Source organism: Cydia amplana, chromosome 4, assembly GCF_948474715.1.
Source record: "Cydia amplana chromosome 4, ilCydAmpl1.1, whole genome shotgun sequence".
NCBI classification, from domain to species: Eukaryota; Metazoa; Arthropoda; class Insecta; order Lepidoptera; family Tortricidae; genus Cydia; species Cydia amplana.
The window spans coordinates 21,539,622-21,557,627 of NC_086072.1; the positions used below are offsets into that span (position 1 = coordinate 21,539,622).

Below are 18,006 nucleotides of genomic sequence, written 5' to 3' on the forward strand. Positions count from 1 at the left end.
TTGTAAATATATAATCTAAGTACAGAAAAATTAATATTTTATGCATTGCTACAAAATTGAAATTAAGAGTAACTTTTTTTACGAGGCTGTCAAAAGGTAAATTGTGCTTTATAAAAGTATAAAAGGTGCAATAATACTATTTTACAATTTCCTTCTTTAATTTGGCCATACCATTTATTAAAAATAGGCAACCGTAAAGACATCAATGTTATTAAAATGTGATAAAAACAATAAGTAATGTAAAACGCTAAGCGTTTGAATTAATATATATATGTAAGGGTGTATATTGTAATAAAGAATATTATACAAATTGTGTCATAGTTTTATTTACTGTACTGTATAAAGTAAAACAATACAGCTATATATGTACTTACAGATCAAAAAAACTACAAAATAATAGGGTACTACATACCTAATCAATAGGTATAAATAATGTATGTATGTATATACTTTATTGCACATGGAAATAAAAACACGAGAAACATAGTTACAGAGTAAATTAAATATAACAAAGGCGAACTTATCCCTGTATGGAATCTCTTCCAGTTAACAATTAATAATTATCATAAATATAATAATAAATACAGAATAATACGTACTATAGTCAAATGAGAAAAAAAATACTTAAAATAAGTAGCTAAAAGTTAAATATGTGATGTGATTACGCCTATTTAAACTAAATACAGTTTTAGCTTATAATATAAGTTAGCTACCTACCTCCTAAGGCCCAGCCATACATATGAAAAATCTAAAATTTGCCACTGAAATTTGAACCTGTAGTGTAGGAAATAGAGTTGATGTTGCGTTGTTTGAAAATTGAACGGAACAAAGCAAAAGCGACTCTGTTCCAATTGAATATGGTTTAGAACTGAAGAAGTACTTAGGTAGGACCTTGGGCCTTAGGAGGATATGTATAGCAGCCACAAGGCTTGTGTAAGCACCAAATTCATCACAATAAAGTGCTCAGCACTTTACATAAATCAGGATATATAATTTATTTTGTGAATAGTCAAACGTGAAAGCATACTGGGCCTATAACCTGATAAAACATTGCTTGTGGATCATGCTTATTAAATTTTAACGAATGTGACAAATTAGATTTTAAGTAATTACAAAACATTAGCCCAATGGCTATTTCAACAAAATTAAATAAGTTCCATTTCGACTCTTAACTCAGGCGGTATTACAGTGCATTCAACTGTTTTTTTTAAGTTAAAATTAAATACAAAATTCAATGAACTCAAGAACTATCCCATCCTCCATTAAAGTGTGATTCTATGGAACTTGATAACTATGTAAACTAACCGCCATATTGAAATTGTCTCTCAATGATGAATTTACTAGTGACTTTTGTCAGGCGTGTCTCACTCCGCGATTTCGTCGCTTTGCTACAGGTAGCTAAAAGTACATCCGTTCGGCCCCAATTTTGGGGAAAGCCATAAGCCGCGCGTGGCGCTGTCGCCACCTAGCGGCCATATCTGTGCTGATCGTAACAGACGCGTTTTGTTAGAGAGTGAGTCTTCTGTACTTAGTACTATTATTTATTCTGTGCTTTTGTTTACATAGTTAGCCAGTTCCATAGAATGACACTTTACAAGCCACTGCGACTAACCTAACCTCACCAATCGTCCGAGTTAAGTTATACAGTCACCATCAGATATATCGGAGCTGCCGAGGTGCTCACAAATATCTGATCACGCACTCTAACGCCTTAACAATCGGCGTGTTCAGATATTTGTGGACACCTTGGCCACTCCGATATCTCTGTTACAGACTTTCGTTTTTTTAGCATTAAGAAGAAAGTAAGCGAACTTGACATGTATTTTTATTAAAAATCGCCATTGAAAAATATGTTAGAATAAAATTATAAATCGTATACAATCTTTTACATTATTTTGCTTTCATAAGTAATATCAACTATTTTTTTAAAGCGTTATACATTATTTTTTAATAAAAAGACGTCAAGATTGTTTACCTTTTTTCTAATGCTTATAAAAACGGGTTATTCCCACTAGTTACAGCCAAGTTGTTACCAATGTTAACTACTGGGATTTTTTCCCCCTTTTACCACTTGTAACTACTGGGAAAAATAATTTTCAGCCCGCACTCGGTTTGGTGGTAGCTACTGGGATTTTTTTCCCAGTAGTTACCAGTGGTAAAAGGTGGGAAAAAAATCCCAGTAGTTACCACTGGTAACAATTTGATGGTAACTAGTGGGAATAACCCAAAAAGCGGCCAAGTGCGAGTCGGACTCGCCCATGAAGGGTTCCGTATTTAGGCGATTTATGACGTATTAAATAAAAACTACTTACTAGATCTCGTTCAAACCAATTTTCGGTGGAAGTTTACATGGTAATGTACATCATATATTTTTTTTAGTTTTATCATTCTGTTATTTTAGAAGTTACAGGGGGGGGGACACACATTTTACCACTTTGGAAGTGTCTCTCGCGCAAACTATTCAGTTTAGAAAAAAATGATATTAGAAACCTCAATATCATTTTTAAAGACCTATCCATAGATACCCCACACGTATGGGTCTGATGAAAAAAAATTTTTTGAGTTTCAGTTCTAAGTATGGGGAACCCCAAAAATTAATTGTTTTTTTTCTATTTTTGTGTGAAAATCTTAATGCGGTTCACAGAATACATCTACTTACCAAGTTTCAACAGTATAGTTCTTATAGTTTCGGAGAAAAGTGACTGTGACATACGGCGGACAGACGGACAGACAGACAGACAGACAGACAGACAGACATGACGAATCTATAAGGGTTCCGTTTTTTGCCATTTGGCTACGGAACCCTAAAAACGAACTATAAAGCGGTAATATAACAATGATACCTCAATAATATATCCCCAGCGTCTTATGGAAGGGTACTTTCTCCATATCCTCAGCATACTTGCGCCGATAGCACCACAGATAATAGTCTATATAGCTAGAGTTCAAGTCCTTTCTAGAACCTTCTAGGTTCGTGCTAGAAGAAAGCTTTTTCTTGAGAAGTTCCACGGCTTGGATGGAGCAGCCGCGGATTTCTACTTCTTGATCAGAGCCGCTTGGAAGGAGTTCATCTGAAAAGTGTCAAGTTATTATAAGTAAAGTCAGTACCGTCTTTACCATAAGGGCCCCCAAGGACAGACAGTAACAAAATATTTGATTACCCATAATAAATAGAAGAACATAGGTAGTAAAAAACCGGCCAAGTGCGAGTCGGACTCGCGCACGGAGGGTTCCGCACCATCAACAAAAATAGAGCAAAAAAATCGTGTTTGTTGTATGGGAGCCCCCCTTAAATATTTATTTCATTTTAAATTTAGTATTCGTTGTTATAGCGGCAACAGAGATACATCATTTGTGAAAATTTCAACTGTCTAGCTATCGCGGTTCATCAGATACAGCCTGGTGACAGACGGACGGACGGACAGCGAAGTCTTACTAATAGGGTCCCGTTTTTTACCCTTTGGGTACGGAACCCTAAAAAATGTTAGTTTAATTAGCTTTCTTTACTTTCCAAAAGGGCCCCAAATTCTTATGTGCCCAGGGGCCCCAGCATAGTTTAAGACGGCCGTGAGTAAAGGTAGGTCACAAGGTAGGTAAAGGAAGGTAGGTACTGCAAAGGGTTGGCAACGCGCATGTGGTACTCCCGTCATATTCTAGAGATTTTTTTATTGTTCTTTGATATTAGATGATGAGATGTATTTTTAACACTGTTTCATTCACTTTATAATTTAAGCTCCTACAAAAATGAAATAGCAAAACTATTACGTAGATGTTTAATTGTCGTGCTAATTCTATCTAAAATATTGTATGGCCCTAAACTAATAAATAAACCATTTTAGTATAATATATTCCTAAAGCACAGCGCACCAACCCTTAGTTATAGACGCAACGCACACAATACATTACGAGTCACGTGCTACGATACACGTGCGCATACTCCTACTTCTCGCACTTGTATCGTAGTTATCGTAGAACATTTTACAGTACATAATGTCCTTTTAAATTTTCGCCAAAGGCACGTAAAGAGTGCTGTAAAGTAGCAACACTATCAACTTTTATGGAGGGGAACAAAGTTTAAAATAGTTAAAAAAAACTTACCTCTCTTCAATTTCTCCATCAACTCCTCGCTATAACTCATCGCCCCAAAATACACCAGCACCTGCGGCACCCTATAATCAGCAAACATCGTCATCTCATCAATATCCTCAAACTCTCCCCACCCTTCCTTGTCGAAGAAATTCCAAAGATCAGCCACTAAAATCTGCGCCCTTTTATATATACCAACTCTTTGGCCCTTATATGTAGCCTCGTCTTTAAAACATGGGAAATTCTCGACTACAATCTCAAGTAATTTCACAGCGGACTTATTAGCAGTTTTGACGCAAGTTTTAAAAGTCCCTTCGTATTTTTGAAGTAGGATTGTGCCGACTTCGTGAAGGACGGATAGTCGCTCGTTGAAGAGTGGGATTTGGACGGAATTGTCGCCTCTCATGATGTGGTTGAGCTCGTCTGCGGTGATTTTGGAGTAGTATTCAGGGTTTGTTATGTCGAGGCCTTCCTGGAAATGGAAAATAGGTTGTTATTAAATACGCATACAACACAACTTATGATCTATTTTTAAGATTGTATGTATGACCCTTTTTCTATGAGATTTCCCTTAAAGGGCTGGCATCTGGGGCATTAAAAAAACATAAATTTGTCACAATTCTAGGGATTGACAGGGCAAGCTATGATGGCGCCATCTGTTAAATCCTCGACTGTCCAACCCTATTCGATCACAATGATGTCATTTAGTCATCATACGTATGAGTGAAATGCATGATAACTAAATTATATTATTGATGTCATTCTGATGCCGTGTTCTGATTTCTCCATTTTTGTATAAACCTTATAGGTACTGTAATACATATACTATGTTTTCCATATTACATATGTGAAGTTTTTACATTCATAACTAGACTAATGATTTACCTTAATAGCTCTATGCAACGCTGCCTCCAAAGCATAATACCCCGAATGCCCGTCCACCGTCCACTTCTCCGCCCCGGAGTACGACCAGAAGCAAAAGTTGAGCGCGTCACAGACAAACACCCAGTCGACGGCGCGAGGGTGGTCTTTGGAGGGGTGGATCATGTCTGCGCCAGTTTTGGGGATGTCTAGGCCTTTTAGCATCTGGAATTTTGATTATCAGATTCAAATCCTGGTAAGGACATTTACTTTTATTTTTACCAAATAAATGTATTTATTGAAGCAAATACACATTGAAAACTTTAGGGTAGAAAAGGGCATTTACTTGTGTGTTCATCACAGAATCTTTCTATTATTGGCGTTATTAATAAACGTCTGCTAAGTTAATCAGTTGATGATCGTTATTTGTCCCTATCAGTCGTTATACCATAGAGAGGGTCAAACAATGATCATCAGCTGATTAACTTAGGACATGTTTATGAATAACGCCGTATATGTATATATGTCGTCTAGTTTGCGTCTAGTACCAGAATACAAGCCTCATTGAGATTACTGTAGGGCTGGGTTGAAGTGTAAGATTGTCCTATAATATTTATTCACTTATATTGTAACAAACCCTAAAAACTACGATTGCAACATTAACTATAGAATTACAGCATATTTGTCAAACAACAAAGAGTACACAGCGACAAGGGTAGATCAAATCTACAGGCTGTTGTTATCTCCGTAATCCATAGATTGGTACTACTCCAGGTTTACGTATTGCAATCTCAAGTGCAATTGAGTAAACAATTCCTTACCTCTTTACACAGCTTATCAAGTCCCTCTTCATGTATCTTGACGTGCTGTGCGTTTTTAGCGATGAACTCGCCCGCAGCGGCCGGCCACAACATTGTAACCTTCAAAATTGCAAGGATATCGTTAATGATGTTGTCTGTATTACTTTTTTGAGTTTACGAGATGGTAATAATATAAGAAACCTATAATTTAATATCTGCGAAGTCTAACAGTGGCCAATAAAACTTAAAAACACAAAGAATATATTGTTATTGTTATCAGGACATTGATATATTTTTAGAGCGGGAACTGATATCAGTTCTCACAATATAAATATAACATTGAATTAAATAGTTGAAAGACATTACATACCTTGAGTATTTTTATTAGTTATAATGGAGAAGAGGTTTAAAATCTCGCAAGTTTTTTAAAACTTGTGCAACCGCGCCAACTATTGTAAATAAGTCCGAACTCCGAAGACGATTGGCTTTGACTGATGAATGACATATGTCAGTGTCACACATTGCCATAATTGTTTTATTATTGTCAAGTTATACAATAAAACGCTGTTTAACGATTGTACAATCAAACACTACGTATATTATTTAAAAACCAAATGTGTAGTTTCAAAGCATTTTCGTAGTATAGTGTGTCAAGGGTCTGTTTGATTTTGTGGTGATGATGATGATTGTACATATTTTATTACTAACAAATTTTGTAAATTCAGCTGTAAGCGCTGCGCGCCGTATGGACGGTCTAACGATCGGCCCTCGGCTGCAGCGCTGCAAGCCATGTATTGCACTCGCCGCCCGCAGGCGCATTGAGTCCCTAGAGACGCATGGTTGTTATTCTTGCTGTCAATATAAAATATTTTATCCGCTAGTTTTGCTTTCGCTCTTTCTCCTTCCTAATTTTATTAATAGAAGTATTTTAAAGGCACGTTTACCTTCCACTTCTACACTGGTGACCACGTGGAACACTGAAAATGAGCGATACCGAGAATGATGGATCCGTAGACTCGCAGATACCTGGACCGAGCAAACCAAGAAAAGGTACGCAAGAGGGCTGCATACCGACGGAAACTTACCGCATCGGCGTAAAAGTGCCTGTGTTTTGGCCTGAGAAACCTGCAGTATGGTTCGCTCAAATGGAATCTCAATTTACTGTTTCCAATATTACTGCGGATGCGACCAAATACAATTACATCGTCGCGCAGCTCGATTCTCAATATGCTGCCGAGGTTGAGGATATAATTGTTTCGCCTCCAGCCACTGACAAGTACAAAAAGATTAAAGATGAGCTTATTAAAAGACTGTCGGTGTCCCGGCAGAAGAAAGTGAAGCAGTTGCTTAGTCAGGAAGAGTTAGGTGATAGAAAACCTTCCCAGTTTCTCCGGCACCTACGTCATTTGGCAGGGCCGAATGTACCCGATGAGTTCCTCATATCTATCTGGACGTCTCGCCTGCCAAGTAACTTGCAATTTGTGATCGCATCGAAGCCCAATGACCCAATCGAAGAACTCGCTGAGTTGGCTGACCGTGTTCACGACGTGGCAACTCCTCAAGTAGCCGCTGCATCAGTGCCTGATCCTCAAATGGATATCCTCATGCGTCAAGTTAGTGAGTTGACTAAGGACATGAAAGCACTCAAAAGTCAGCTCGATAGTGACAGGCCGTCGCGATCAAGATCTCGTGCGTCCAGCAAGTCTCGCAATCGTTCCAGCTCACAGAGGTCGCAGTCAAATTACCGCAAGTTTCCCGAGTGCTGGTACCATGCGAAGTTCGGTGAGAAGGCAACAAGATGCGTGAAGCCGTGCGACTATCAGGCGGGAAACGAAAGGGGCACTCGATAATGGCGACCGACGTTTGCCCTAGCCCCGGTCGCTTATTTGTTACGGACCATACAACGAAGATACAGTTTCTCGTGGATACTGGTAGCGACGTCTGTGTCTTCCCTAGGTCTCAACTAAAATATCGGCGACAACCTACTAACTACGAGTTAGCTGCAGCGAACGGCTCACCTATAATTACTTACGGCTACATTCACTTAGTACTGAACCTAGGCTTGCGCCGCGACTTTGCTTGGCAATTTATTGTTGCAGATGTAACGAAACCTATAATCGGCGTAGACTTCCTGGCATATTACGACCTTGTTCCCGATTGCAGGAACAAACAGCTGATCGACAGGATGACTAGCTTATGCGCCGTGGCTTTGCCTGGATGCTCGACGGACGAAATTTCTTCAGTCAAAGTGGTGTCGGGTGAGTCAGATTTTCATCGCATACTACTTGAATACCCCGACATTACTCGCCCATTTGGCGTTCATCGTGTTCCAAAGCACAATGTCCTACATTTTATAAGGACTACTCCAGGGCCTCCTGTGTCTTGCTCTCCTCGACGGTTGGCTCCGGATAAATTAAAGATTGCTCGGGACGAGTTCTCCGCAATGCTTCAAAATGGAACAGCCAGACCTTCAGAGTCACCTTGGTCGTCACCTCTACACCTTGTCCCTAAGAAGAACAATGGATGGAGGCCTTGCGGTGACTACCGAATGCTCAATGCCAGGACTATTCCGGATAAATATCCCATTCGGCATATACATGACTTTGCTCACAGTATTTCTGGTTGTCAGGTTTTCTCCACCATCGACCTTGAGAAGGCGTACCACCAGATCCCCGTAAACCCAGAAGACATCCAGAAGACCTCGATTACCACACCGTTTGGCCTCTTCGAGTTCCCGTATATGACGTTCGGGCTCAGAAATGCCGCCCAGACATTCCAACGGTTTGTGGACGAGATGGTAAGGGGATTGGATTTTTGTTATGCCTATTTAGATGACTTCCTGGTGTACTCGAAAGACGAAGTAACTCACAAGGAGCACTTGCGCCAGTTGTTTGCCAAATTTCAAGAGTACGGGATGGTGGTTAACACTTCCAAATGTGTCTTCGGTGCGACGGAGGTAAAATTCCTTGGCTACAGCATTTCAGCCGGAGGTACCAAGCCCCTCCTATCCAAGGTCGATGCCATCAAAGACTTCCCGGTCCCAAAGAATGTAAGGGAGCTGCGCAGATTCTTAGGGATGGTTAATTTTTACCGCAGATTTATCCCTGGGGCAGCAGCATCTCAGGCTCCACTTCATGCGCTTTTAACTGGATCTATAAAGCCTTCTCATCCCGTCAACTTCAGCGCTGAAGAACATGAAGCTTTTGAGCGTTGTAAGGACAGCTTATGTCAGGCTGCGTTGTTAGCGCATCCGAATAGTCAGGCTAAGCTGGCCATTGTCACAGACGCTTCTGATACCGCTTTGGGCGCCGCGCTACAGCAGTATATCGACGAGCAGTGGCAGCCCCTGGCATTCTTCTCGAGAAAATTGAGCCCCGCGCAACGTAAGTACTCGCCGTACGACCGTGAACTTCTGGCCATATACGAAGCTCTAAAGTACTTCAGGCACATGGTTGAGGCCAGGGATTTTACAATCTATACGGATCACAAGCCCATCTGCTTCGCCTTCAACTCGCGCAAGGATAACTGCTCACCAAGACAGTTCAGACATTTGGATTTCATAGCGCAATTCACGACTGACATAAGACATATTTCTGGGAAAGATAACGTGGTGGCAGACACCTTGTCGCGCGTTGAGGAAGTCGCACAGCCGATCGATTTGGAGAGACTAGCGCAATCCCAGACGAGCGATCCAGAGTTGCAGGAGCTCTTACAGAGTGACACTTCGCTTCGCCTGAAAAAGTTCAAGTTGCCAGGTATTCAGGTCGAACTGTATTGCGACGAGAGCGACCAGACACTCAGGCCTTATGTCACAAAGGAGTTACGCAGACAAGTGTTCCAGAGCTTGCACTCTCTTAGCCACCCTGGTGCGAATGCCTCCGTTAAGCTCGTCACAGACCGGTACGTTTGGCCAGGTATCAAAAAAGACTGCCGCGAATGGACACGTACCTGTTTGTCATGCCAGAGAGCCAAGGTCACTCGCCACGTTTCTGCACCACTTGGAACATACAGACTTCCCAGAGCAAGGTTCATGCATGTACATATAGACCTCATAGGCCCCTTGCCAGTATCTCAAGGATTTAAATACTGCCTCACAGCCGTCGATCGATATACACGTTGGCCTGAGGTGGTACCGCTTCAAGAGATCACAGCAGAAGCCGTAGCCAGAGGACTTCTACATGGCTGGATATCACGGTTCGGCTGCCCTAACGACATAGTAACTGATCGTGGCAGACAGTTCGAGAGCTGCCTCTTCAAGCATCTGTCTGAGATGGCCGGCTTCCAGCATCGTCGTACAACGGCCTACCACCCGGCCTGTAATGGCCTCGTGGAGCGCTTTCATAGACAGTTGAAAGCTGCCATTACCTGTCACGCAACTAGCAACTGGGTAGACACACTACCCTTGGTTCTACTCGGTATACGTAGTGCGTACAAGGAGGATCTCAACGCTTCGACTGCTGAGCTCGTATACGGAGAGCCGCTGAGGTTGCCGGGAGAGCTATTACTCGCCAAGCCGCCCGATGACACCATTGATGTGACTGATTATGTAGCACGCCTGCGTAAGTTTGCCCATGATCTCACTCCAGTGCCAGCGTCGCGCCATACAAGCAATAGACGAGTGTTTATATATAAGGACCTCAAAACTGCCAGTCACGTGCTGCTCAGAGATGATGCGTGTCATCCACCGCTGCAGCCAGCGTACACTGGTCCGTACGAAGTGCTCGAAAAAAGTGATAAAGTGTTTAAGTTGCGTGTGAACGGCAAAAGTGTAACAGTGTCCATAGATCGCATTAAACCTGCTTACATACTGGCCGACGAGCCGATTGTACCTGTTACTGTCCCACCCGTTCAACCTTCTCCAGAGACTGAAAACACGGTAAAAAAGACAAGGTCAGGACGTACAGTTCGTGTCCCAGAATATTATTATTAAGTTATTTTTAGTTATTTATTTTTATATCGCCCTTGACGGTCTCTGGAGGGGGGTGATGTGGTGATGATGATGATTGTACATATTTTATTACTAACAAATTTTGTAAATTCAGCTGTAAGCGCTGCGCGCCGTATGGACGGTCTAACGATCGGCCCTCGGCTGCAGCGCTGCAAGCCATGTATTGCACTCGCCGCCCGCAGGCGCATTGAGTCCCTAGAGACGCATGGTTGTTATTCTTGCTGTCAATATAAAATATTTTATCCGCTAGTTTTGCTTTCGCTCTTTCTCCTTCCTAATTTTATTAATAGAAGTATTTTAAAGGCACGTTTACCTTCCACTTCTACAATTTCAAACACAGACAGAGAGAATCATACTATCTTTGTCTTACACTAGTACTAGCACCCAAAAGAAAAGGATGAGTACAGTTTTTCTGTTCCTATTTACTGACAAGATTTGGTTGACCCAGTATATATCGAAATCGAATAATATTTCTTTTTTACAGAACGTTAAAAACTGAATCTGAAACAGCTAAATATTCAGAATTAGTTTTTACTAGGCAACCCTATTTGCAACTGTCACTACTGTCAGTCAGTTAACCTCAAAAAACCGCGTCTCGTTTAGCTGTGATTAACTGATTACAAAAATAATTATAAAAATATATACAAAATCCTATCATATCCATATACAATATGCCTTTAGACGTCCAAGGCACATTCGTATCTCAAAAAATCAGCAAGGTGCGATGGATTCCCGAAGAATACGTAGAAACAAAATGTTTCTTTACCGGCAGTTGGGACGACGACGTGAACTCCGTTAAAGTTTGGACCCTCGAAAGCCAGGAGGATGAAGAAGTAGAATATCCCAAATGTCTTTCAGAGTTCCCAGTGGAAGGGGATGTTACTGAGATCAAATTTACAAGTAAAAACAGGATAGCGGTGTCTACTTCTGAAGGGGACGTGAAGTTGCTAGAAATCAGTATGTACGAGAGATCCCAGCCGTTGAAAGAGATTTTTAAATGGGAAAAGTTACACAAATTTGGGTAAGTTGTCTTTAATTGTATTCCCAAGTTCGTCTATTGTGCAACAACAACCTAAGCAATTTATTTAGCACACTCATTGTTTGTTATCTTGTTAATATAATTGGAATGTGTAAAAATATGAATAAAGTAGCGTATGCGGCCGCGGTAGCTGACTTCGATGTTATCACACGTTTTCTTTCTACATGTTATGTTATTTTACTTATCTAGCCAAATTAAAGCTACATCTGTTCAAGCTATTTTGTTCCATAACTGTATAAGTGTATAGTCTCAATAGTCTCAGTAGTCTTGTTTATGAAAAAACCTTCTATTGTTACTTATTTCTTGGTTTCACATGGTATATTTGATTTTCTGTCATAGGGTCATTGTACTGGTTTCAGTCCTTGCTCTAGTTTTCGTCCACATGATGGATTAGCAAGTAATATATTTCATTTTTAACTTGCTTTTTATGTGGATAGAAATATTGTTTAGACATTAAGGATTGCAATATGTCCAAATTTATGCAGCATTGTAGGTTTATATTCCAATTTCGTCAAGTGGACGAAAACTAGCGTAATGACCCTATAACCCTTCACATAATAAAATATTATGTCATATGTGAATACATTTCATGGTCATTTTTGGCTAGCTTTAGACTCCCTATGGTTGGCTAGAGGGTGTATTTTTTGGTAAATAATCAAGAATATTTTACTATTAACAGTGAAGACAGCTGCTGCTGCACAGCAGTAGCCACCATGGACAGTAACATAGCATCAGTGGGCGAGGACGGCAACATCAACTTCCTGAACGGGCACCGGGGAGATATTGTCCGCACGGTCAATGGTGCCGATAGCTGCTCGCTGCATTCCGTGTGCTATATCAAGTATAATGAGGTGTGTAGCTTGTTTTATATGTATGTGTGATTAAATTGAGTGAAAAAGATAATCAATCAGGACAAGGCTTGTACTGATAAAAAAATGTAAATTTCAAACTACCGATTTTTTTTTCTAAGCATAAGCAAGATGGCTAAAGTATAAATTACTCTGGTTTTCCGTTATGCTATTTTACACCTATGAATAGAAGCAAACACTGAAATGATCTTTTCTAAATGACATGAAAATTTGCAAAACCCTTTAATTTTGAGTGTGAAAGACTTAAAACATAGCTCAAATATTTGTGCATTTCATATTGTCAGGTGACAACCAAAACATACTATGTATAGATAGCTATGGCTATCTATAGTGAACCGTTTCATTACCAAAATAAGGTTGATTTTTCTTTAATTATTATTTAGTATAGCAGTGAGTTTTAGTCTTCTCCTGACGACATTAAACTGCTCATCACTTTGGCAACGAAAAAAAAATTAAAAAATCGTTACTTTATATGTAATATATATTCGAGTGTACCACTTTTTTTTATCTTCAATTTTTAGCCTAATCACCGTATTCCACATTTCCAGATTATAACTGGCAACCTCCGCGGCCACATGAAGATCTGGGACTCACGATCCTCCGAAAACAAACCCTCTGCCTCATTCCTTCTCGCCGGAGACGACTTAGCAGCAACCTGCATCGTCAGCCACCCAACCCAACCTCACATCATACTAGCTGGCAGCGAATCCGGCTCATTAGCCATATGGGACTTACGCATGAACTCATTCCCTACTTCATTACTTAACGCTCACGCTGCAAGCGTTACAGAAATGCAGTTCCATCCGGTAAATCCGTCGAAATTGATATCTTGTTCGGTGTCCGGTGAGATTTGGGAGTGGAATATGGAAGCTATGATCAAAACTACGAAAGGAGAGGATAGTCAGGTCGCTACTTGGATGCCATTGGAGGATAAAAACACTATGGTGGTGAATTCTTTAATGCCAACGCTGCATAAGGCTATAAATACTGTCCATTGTGATAGAGGGAAGATATTGTGCGGTGCGGACAATGAAGCTGTGTATCTTATTAATAATTTTAAGTATTAATTAGGTTTACTGTTATTTAAGATTGGTTTTATATATCTAAGGCTCACAGTCCAACCTAGGATGTTTATAAGTTTGATGATATTTAAGTCATTGGAACCGAGTTGCAGTTGTTTTGTTTCGTTCAATTTTAAGACAGCAAAATCAACACTATAGTTTAAATACATTGTAGGGTCAAATTCCCTGTCAAGTTTTTGACTTTTTAAGGAAGGAGTTAAATTAGAATATGAAAAGCTGCCTGTTTCCATTGTTTTTAGCATATTCAAACAAAAACTAGTCTGCGACTAAACAAAACTGTTTCTAAATAATTTCAATATCTTTGAAACTATACTGCCATGTGTAACACATTCAATATTGGAACAAGTTTGTACTAAATTAAAACTAGTTGTTAAAAATATTTGGTATTCAGTATTCAGTATTCATTTAATCATTGCTTTGTGTGTACAAAAAGGTCTTATGAATATTATATTATGTTACAACACAACCCTGTAAGGGCACCGCAATAAAATTACAAACTAATCAACTACTTAACCTAATAACACTGTTTAAATATACATATTTACATGTAATGGCCGGGCGTAGATAGGGCGGCAGAGAGGTTGACACGGGTAAATATTAAACATTACTTCAGGAGTCTAGATATTCACTTACAGAGTAGAATGCTTTGTCTATGAGAAATGCCTTTAAATTTTTCAGAAATTTACTATAATTTAGCTCATTTTTTAAGTGATCAGGTAGTTTATTATAAATTCTAATTGACATTGGGTAGGGACCATTTTTATGAATGACTAATTTAGACGTGGTTTGGATCAAATTGTTTTTGAAACGTGATTCGAATCGTCGGGGCATATCTCCCAGTTTAGAATAGAAATCAGGGTGTTCTTTTACAAATTTACATAATTCGAAAATATATATGCATGGTACCGTCAAAATTCCAAGATTTCTATAATGTGGCTTACTACTATCAGGAAGTGTAATATTTGCTAAAATACGAATGCATTTCTTTTGTAAGATTAGTAAATCTTCTGCGTTTGTACTGTTTCCCCATAAAATTATGGCATAGCAAAGCCATGCCTGGGCATAAGCATAGTAAGCTGTCAGGGCTGTTTGCAGGTCTGTGGTCATTTTTAATTGTCGCAAGGCGTAAATAAATTGGCTAAGTTTGGTTTTAATTTTTTCTATGTGGTCTTTCCAATTCAAGTGAGAGTCGATCGTTATACCGAGAAGTGGGAAGGAGGGCATGCACTCTATTTTGTTTTGTTGGAATTCAAAATTTATGTCTAACTCTTGCTTTTGGTGGGGCCTGAATTGCATAAGTTTTGTTTTTGAAAAATTAATTTCGAGATTGTGGTCATTTGTCCAGTTTACGATGCTTGTTACAACTTCCGATAGTTTGTCATTGAGATTTGTATTGCAAGTGCATGATAGTAATAATGAGAAATCGTCCGCAAACATTACGCATTGTTCATTTAGGGATTTTGGAAGGTCGTTTATGTAAATAATGAACAACAGGCAGCCAATCACGCTTCCCTGCGGAATGGAGTCAGACACGGGCTGAACATCCGACCTGATGGTACTAATTTCTCTCGAATGGTTATTTATATGTTCGATATCAACGTATTGTTTTCGGTTGCTTAAATAAGATTTGAACCACTTATGAGTAACTCCTCGCACTCCAATTCCGTACAGTTTATCGAGTAATATACTAAATTTTACTTTTTCGTAGGCTTTCGTCATATCGAACAATATACCTATTGCGTATTCTTTTTTGTCTAATATGTTTAAAATGTCGTTGACATATTTGTAAGCCGCTAAAGTCGTTGACCGCTTTTTCCGAAAACCATTTTGTGCATTGTCAAGGATATTGTATTTCTCGCAATAGGAGTAAAGTCGTTTGCACATGGCTTTCTCAAACACTTTAGAGATTGCAGGCAACAGTGCAATCGGACGATAGTTATTAGGGTCGGTTCGCGTATTCTTTTTATATATAGGTTTTATGACGGCTTGTTTTAATTTATCGGGAAATATACCATCAGAAAAGGACTGATTGATGATAAAAGTGAGCGGCGGAGCTAATACGTCCGCACAAGTTTTTATAAGGGTGGACGGTAGCTCGTCTATTCCATAGCTCAGTTTGCTTTTTAGGCCGCGTATTAGAGAGTGGACTTCATGCAGTTCCACAGGTCGCAGAAACATTGTGTTTTCGGTGGGCTGCAGCACAGGCCGGCCGCGCGGGGGCGGTACCGCGTCCGACCGTGACCGCCCAGCATTTACAAACAAGTTATTGAATGCGTTAGCAACCAACCTAGGATCAGATGTTAATTTGTCATTGATAGTAATTTGTATATTTTGCTTGTTACTGCTGATTTTTTTCTTATTGTTCTGATTAATTATTTGCCACATGCATTTTACTTTATTTGATGCCTTGTTCATTTTCTTTATATATTGTAGTTTTTTAGATTTCATGATAATTCTTTTTAGAGTTTTCTCATAGGACTTATAGTGTTGACTTAAGATTGGGTTTTTTGATGTCGTAACATGAATTCGTAGCAGTCGCTTATGCCTGCATGATATTTTGATACCTCGAGTGAGCCAAATACTTGGTACAAATAATAACACAATTTTGTAAATAAGTAATATGCATTTTATTTAATAATGGAAGTAAATACAACTTAAATAATATCAATACACATTATCTTAATAATAATACACCAAGTCAGTCTTTGCTTGCCTAGTCAAAGTATTGGTAATATATTTTACAATAACTATCATAGTATTTACAACTTAATAATAGGTATTATCATAAATATCATAATAGTAAAGTTATACATGAGTGACACAATTAAACAAAACTTGTCAAAATTAAATTAAATTTAGAAATTTACACGCAGAATTATAATATATTTGTAATGGATAGTTATGTTATAAAATTGTAATTATTGATTAAATTAATAATAGTATACTCAAAAGGTAGTAATAAATAGGGAATAATAACGTAAAACTTAGATTCAACCAGAAATAAGTCCAAAACAGTGCTCAGAGGCATAGATATCAAAATATATTCCTATTAACAATGTAAAAATTATATTAGGTATGGTTCGTTGCTTGTCAATCTTAATCCGGCCGATTTTTATTTTTTTGTGAATTTTTTTGTCGTTAAGTACATTAAGTATAAAATTTGGCTGGTTTGAATGGTCATTTTGGGCGGAATAAATATTATTATAATACCTATGAAAACTTGTCCCGAGAAAAATGTCTACTATGATTTTTTTTCATTATTTTTTCCCACAATCTATACAACATTACCCATCTATTTCAATTTATTAGGAAATTATACAAAAAAATATGCATTTAAGGGTTAAGCCATACGGTGAAATTGCGCTAATGTTGTACAGAATAGGGAACTTTATCTATCAAATCTTACCAAAATCTGACGAAAAAAAAATTTGAAAATAAAATAAAAATCGGCTCAATTAAGTGCGTCACTCATGTATACATTCTCACTATCACTAAGGAAACTTAATACAAGACACCGCGGTGACAGAACCAATAGTAAATTTCAATTATCCAAAACGGTAACTAGGAATTCGAAACGAGCCGAAAAATGGCACCACACACTTTTATACACATCCAAGAATATTTGTAAATTACGGTAGTCTCGCTAATCGCTGTAATCCGGACGGTTTCGGGCTAATTGAAAGACTTTGACTTTTTTTTGACTCTTTGAGTGAGTGACTTTGATAGTTTCGACATTTTGAGTTTTCCCCGACTAATTGTAAGATTGCCTTTGAAAGAGCGAAAATGTAAAACAGAATATACTTAACAGATTTTTAGTAGTAATTTATTTCTCTAGTTTTATCAATCAATACGCATAAATCATCATACACATTTTCTAAGTAGGTAAGTGATTTTTATATCATAAAAATCTCGCCCACGGCCGTTTTTTCCCGTCCGGATTAGCGAGAACTTACTGTAATAAAAAATCTTTCATACAATTTTTTTCTTGAATTCACGTCCACTCACCTAAACAATTGAATAACTAACCAATGACATCTTTTAATGAAAACTCTTTTATAAGAGGATAATTTTACGGAATTTAACATTAACTAAAACTGGTTATTTCACTAAAACAAGATGAATATTTGGCATCCCATTCACAATTATATACCACACTAAATGCGTTAACATTATTAATACGGAGTATATATGCGTTAACATTAAATATCATATCACTCATTATAATAAAATTGTTCAATAATGCACTCCTTGACAAGTGCGACCTCTACCAACCTAATTTATTGCATTTTTAATGTCAAAATTAAAAACTTATAGAAATAGT

At 38.6% G+C, this 18,006-nt stretch overlaps 3 protein-coding genes across 4 annotated transcripts in view; 2 read left to right on the plus strand and 1 right to left on the minus strand.

The window, feature by feature from the left end:
- Positions 1-18,006, plus strand: part of LOC134647393 (proline-rich protein PRCC) — a 432,482-nt gene that overhangs the window by 188,890 nt on the left and 225,586 nt on the right. The gene's annotated exons all lie outside the window — the stretch shown is intronic.
- Positions 2,838-6,223, minus strand: LOC134647687 (queuosine 5'-phosphate N-glycosylase/hydrolase). Its single transcript, XM_063502042.1, has 5 exons — positions 6,118-6,223; positions 5,769-5,867; positions 4,972-5,172; positions 4,099-4,558; positions 2,838-3,071 (listed from the first exon to the last, which is right to left on the minus strand). Exons 2-5 carry the CDS (start codon positions 5,859-5,861, stop codon positions 2,845-2,847), a joined length of 981 nt encoding a protein of 326 aa, XP_063358112.1. The 5' UTR covers positions 5,862-5,867; positions 6,118-6,223; the 3' UTR covers positions 2,838-2,844.
- On the plus strand, positions 11,293-13,670 carry LOC134647394 (nucleoporin Nup43). Its single transcript, XM_063501743.1, has 3 exons — positions 11,293-11,716; positions 12,414-12,585; positions 13,152-13,670. Exons 1-3 carry the CDS (start codon positions 11,367-11,369, stop codon positions 13,668-13,670), a joined length of 1,041 nt encoding a protein of 346 aa, XP_063357813.1. The 5' UTR covers positions 11,293-11,366.